The following is a 5515-nucleotide window of genomic DNA, read 5'->3' on the forward strand; positions in this document are numbered from 1 at the left end:
CTGTGTTACCAAGGAAAATGTAAAATAAACATTATTTCCATGGCGCAACGTGGAGAAACAATGTGGGACAACAAAGTGTTAAAAGCAGATGAATGGTGTCAATATGAGCACTGGGATGCTCTGCTGTACCCAAGACACTGTTTTGCATAACACAGCTAATCATATAAATGTGGTTAGGTACAGTACAGAAGGCTACACAGCCCACAATATGAATATATTATCAAAGATTTCCATCGTGTACAAAAAATGATAGAAGGACACACAAGGTGACAGATGAACAGACAGGGGTAAAAGACACAGAGAGATATTTCCACTCTTCAAAATTTCAACTTCGTCAAACAGCGGGTAGGTACTGAGTTATTATATGTACAATGTCTAAAATTAGTAATGATTTGATTTATAAAACGTATATTATTTTTATAATTGTAAAAGCCTGTTAAATGACAGAACATTCAATGTTGTTCACGTGATTTTTTTTTATTTTACGACCTGAAGGATTTTATTGGTACCGTTTCTTTACTGTGTATTGTGTACTTCCTGTAGTGAATTTATCATTTGGATATTCCACCTATTAGAGTGTCTTGTTTAGTTTACCGTAAACAACAGCCAAGCATAACATCACCAACAGTATGCTATATGTGACGCTAATTCAAACTGTAATGAAATATGCATAGTCATCCAATTTGTTTTATTATGAATACTATTATACGTCTATTATTATTATTCATCTAATTATTATTCATATAATTAGTATTATTCATTTTGTAATTATTTAAATGTATTGTACTGGACAGGGAAGAGGAGATGGGAAAAGTAGGAGGGAGTGCAAGTTAGAAGGGCAGTGGGTTGGATTTAAACCTTTGCTGACTAGGGCTGGACTAACGCATTTGGGGCCCCAGGGCACCTAACCCCAGTTTTTTGTTTTGTCTTTACAGACAGGAGACAGGTGGTTGAATGAAGCCTCAACCACTAAACATGCTGTGGAGTCTCTCTCTCTGCCCTTTAATGGGTGAGTGTCTAATGCATAAGTATGCAGACATCTATGCCTGCTGTTGTTGTTGTTTTGTGTATTCTTTTTTTGCACAACAACAGCAAACAGTGTTGCTTCCTTTTACATATTTATCACATTTCTCTACCTCCTACCTTCCATCACTACTTCTGTAGCAATAGTTGGTAATCATACCTCTGCTTCACTATAGTACCTGTACAACTACTGATACAGACAGGGCTTAATGAAGTACAGAATGGATAAACAAGAAAGATGATTTTAATGTATGCAAATTCTGATTTATTTACAGGAGTTGTGTTGCTAGCCCAGATGGTCAATACTGCGACAGGTGAGACCACAGACATTTTGACTGTCAAGGTTTTATACAACATTACCATTTTAAATCAATATTCTAAATCCTAATAGATTGACATAGCTTTTTTATATTACTTTATAAATAGATGATTGGAAAATAGAAAGTTGTCATATCTACAACTTGATCTTAACATGAGGAATTAATACACTGTAAGATTCCTGTTCCCAAAAACTCTAAGGCATCATGCCACAATGACTACCACCCTATAGCACTCACATCAGTAATCATGAAGTGCTTTGAGAGGCACACATCAACTCCATCATCCAGTTGCTGGGCGGAGAATGACGGTCAAAGATAAAAGTTAAAAATTTAAAAAAAAAAGTTGAATAACTTTAATTTACACTAAAAAGAAACGTTATTACATCCAACGCCTGTTTGCCTGAGGCTGATGCCACGCAAGCGCTTGTACCCGCATACACATGCATACACACACCCTCATTCAAACGCACACGTGCACACAAACGGACACATACACACATAAATAGTGCCACATATGCACACAAATGCATACACTTGGCCTTGCTGTTTCGATTTTTGTTGTCCTTGATGTCGTTGGTTTTCGCCTTGTTGTTTTCTGTTGTTGTTTTCCTTTGTTTTTCTCCTTTTTCTCTTTTGTTATTTTTGTTGGTTGTTGGTGCGTTGGGTCGGTGGTGGTTTTAGTTGGGTTGGATCAGGACGGTGGCTTGGGAGGGGGGGTTTAGGGGTGAGAGGTGGAAGGTGGAAGGTGGAAGGTGAGGTTTTTTGGGAGGGACTTGTGGGTGGTCTTGGATGGTTGAGGGGCAGCTCTCAAGGGGAACTGATGGGGGATCTTGGATAGTTGGTCGCCTGGCGTTTGGAAGCTTGGGCCAGTGGCCTAGAGGTCGCTGGTTTGGTCCCCGATTCTCCTGGGTGGGGCATCAGTCCTTGTGCCCTTGGGCGGGGCGCTTGACCCTGATTGCTCCTGTGGGTGGCTTGACCCTTGTTGCTCCTGGGGGTCGCTCTGGATGGGAGTGTCTGCTATATGACTGAATGTAATGTAAATGTTGAGCCGCTTCACTGCAGGTAGAATGTCTGTTTTAAAATAAATAAAAAAAATACACATTTAAAAAACTCCATCATCCCAGACACCCTAGAGCCACTCCAATTTGCATACCGCCCCAACAGATCCATAGACGACGCAATCTCAATTGCACTTTAAGCGGCCCTCACTCAGGAATACTTACGTGAGAATGCTGTTCCTTGACTTCCGCTCAGCGTTTAAGTTCGTCACCAATCTTAGGAACCTGGGACTGAACACCTCCCTCTGCAACTGGATCCTGGACTACCTGATAGGTCGGCCCCAGGTGGTGAGGGTAGGCAACAACACCTCCGCCACGCTGACCCTCAACACGGGTGCCCACAGGGGTGTGTGCTTAGTCCCCTCCCGTACTTCCTGTTCACCCATGACTACATGGCCACGCACGACTCCAACACCATCATCAAGTTTTCTGACAACACAACAGTGGTAGGCCTGATCATCGGCGACGATGAGACAGCCTGTAGGGAGTGACCTTGCAGTGTGGTGCCACAACAACATCTCCCTCAATGTCGGAAAGACCAAGGAGCTGAACGTTGACAACAGGAAACGGGGGTGGGAGAACACGCCCCCATCCACATCGGCAGTTCGAGAGTTTAAAGTTCCTCTGTGCTCAAATCACTAAGGACTTAAAATGGTCCACACACAAGAGCACAGTCGTGAAGAAGGCGCAACAGTCCTCTTCCCCCTCAGGAGGTTGAAAAGGTTTGGCATGGGCCCTCAAATCCTCAAAAAGTTCTACAGCTGTACCATTGAGAGCATCTTGACTGGCTGCATCACTGCTTGGTATGGCAACATCACCGCCCTCGATTGCATGGCGCTACAGAGGATGGTGTGGAAAGCCCAGTACATCACTGGGGCCGAGCTCAATGCCATCCAGAACCTCTAAATCAGGTGGTGTGAAAGGAAGGCCCAGACAATCATTAATTAAAGACTCCAGCCACCCAAGCCATAGACTGTTCTCTCTGCTTCCGCATGGCAAGCGATACCAGTGCATAAAGTCTGACACCAACAGGGTCTTGGATAGCTTCTATACCCAAGCCATAAGACTGCTAAATAGCTAACTAAATAGCTAACAGAACGCCTACACAGACTATCTGAGTTGACCCTTGTATTTGATTCTTATTTTTGCACTGTTTCTATGCACACTCAGAGGGTCCTAAAAACTCTCACACACTGACACTCCAACACACACAAACACTCACTTCATCATTTGCTCTCACACACATAATATGCACATACATTTATACTGACTCTACACACATGCACACCAACTCATATACAATCATCAAATACGCTGATGCTACTCTGTTTATCATATATCCTGATGCCTAGTTACCTTACCCCTATACATATCTATCGATCCAGTAATTCATTGTAAAAATGGTACTGGAACTAACTGACCCTTCATATAGTATTTTTCCTCTAATTTCTTATTTTTATTTCTTGTGTGTTTTTGTTCTAACTTAGGATATTTTTAGTATTATATTACTGCATTGTTGGGTTTAGAGCTTGCAAGAAAGACATTTCAACTTGAAACTTCATTGGCAATAATTTGTCATTTCTGTATTAAAACAGTACTCTCTCTGTCCCTGTAGTAAATGTAGCGTTGAAAGGAGTGGCCAACCAGTCATCACTGTATGGGGATTGGAAGGCTCATAATGCCATTGATGGGAACAGAGAATCAGACTTTTTCAAATTACCCTGCACCCACACTGAATGGGAGACCAACCCCTGGTGGAGAGTGGACCTGCTGGATGTGTACAGAGTGACAGCTGTTAACATCACCAACAGAGGAGACTGCTGTTCTGAGACGCTGAATGGTGCTGAGATCCGCATCGGTAACTCACTGGAGAACAATGGCATCAACAACCCCAGGTGATGCATAGACATTTGTACATTTTATGTCCTGTCTTGAAGGTGTTTGGATACATTGGTCTTTATCCATACTTCTGTTGCTATTCTGTGGCTATATATTTAACAAACTGGTGGTATTCTGCACGGTGATGTATATTCTAGAGCGTCCTCATTCTCTCTCTGTCTCTCTCTCTCTCTCTCTCTCTCTCTCTCTCTCTCTCTCAGATGTGTTGTCATCTCCAACATCCCAGCAGGACAGACAAACACCTTCCAATGTAATGAGATGGAGGGTCGCTACGTTGTTGTGTTGATCCCTGGACAGAACAAGGTTCTCACTCTGTGTGAGTTGGAAGTATATGGCACTCCTGCAGGTAATCATCTATAACTGTCTTCACTGTTCAATTTTATCATCAAGGAAGTTTTACATTACTTTTATTGTACACCTGAAGTAACATCCCATCACAGAAGCGTAGGAGAATCAAAGCTGACATTGTAAATCTTTAACGAAAGTCTGATATCTACAGGATCCTCATCAGCTTCTATCCCCAAGCCATAAGACTGTTAAATAGCTAACAGAATGGCTACACAGACTATCTGAGTTGACCCTTGTATTTGATTCCTATTTTTGCACTGTTTCTATGCACACTCACAGGGCCCTAAAAACTCACTCACACAAACACTCACTTCATAATTTGCTCTCACACACATAATTTGCACATACATTTATACTGACTCTACACGCACGCACACCAACTCCCATACAATCATCATATACGCTGCTGCTAGGCATATATCCTGATGCCTAGTCACCTTACCACTATACATATCTCCCTCTATCACTCCAGTATCCCTGCACATTGTAAATATGTTACTGGAACTGACTGACCATTTATATAGTATGATTCATTACTTTCTCCTGTTCCTCTAATTTCTTATTTTTTATTTCTTGTGTGTTTTTGTTCTAACTTATGATATTTTTGGTATTACATTACTGCATTGTTGGGTTTAGAGCTTGCAAGAAAGACATTTCAACTTGAAACTTCATTGGCAATAATTTGTCATTTCTGTATTAAAACAGTACTCTCTGTTTTAATACAGGAGAATCAAAGCTGACATTGTAAATCTTTGACAAAAGTCCAACATATATTTTTTCAGGGGGAGGGAGATTTGGTAGGTGTATTAATCAAATAAATATACAAAGTAAATATTATTGTATGTAGGTTTGAGAATTTTAAGTTGA

The 5515-nt window shown here is 41.3% G+C and overlaps 1 protein-coding gene across 1 annotated transcript; it reads left to right on the plus strand.

Moving 5' to 3' along the window:
* The first annotated feature begins 2572 nt into the window (after nucleotides 1–2572).
* Nucleotides 2573–4660, plus strand: LOC145861700 (fucolectin-like). The gene is made up of 4 exons (XM_082964582.1): nucleotides 2573–2695; nucleotides 2939–2973; nucleotides 3997–4296; nucleotides 4501–4660. The coding sequence occupies exons 1-4, from the start codon at nucleotides 2573–2575 to the stop codon at nucleotides 4658–4660; spliced, it is 618 nt and encodes a 205-aa protein (XP_082820708.1).
* The last annotated feature ends 855 nt before the right edge of the window (nucleotides 4661–5515 follow it).

The sequence above is a fragment of the Salmo salar genome, chromosome 18, assembly GCF_965601325.2.
Source record: "Salmo salar chromosome 18, fSalSal1, whole genome shotgun sequence".
NCBI lineage: Eukaryota > Metazoa > Chordata > Actinopteri > Salmoniformes > Salmonidae > Salmo > Salmo salar.

Excerpts from the sequence above, each read along its gene's own strand:
- LOC145861700 (XM_082964582.1), top strand. The coding sequence starts at position 2,573 with ATGCTGTTCCTTGACTTCCGCTCAGCGTTTAAGTTCGTCACCAATCTT. Across the intron at positions 2,974-3,996 it reads GTTGACAACAGGAAACGGGG|TACTCTCTCTGTCCCTGTAG; the intron begins GTGGGAGAACAC and ends GTATTAAAACAG. Across the intron at positions 4,297-4,500 it reads AATGGCATCAACAACCCCAG|ATGTGTTGTCATCTCCAACA; the intron begins GTGATGCATAGA and ends TCTCTCTCTCAG.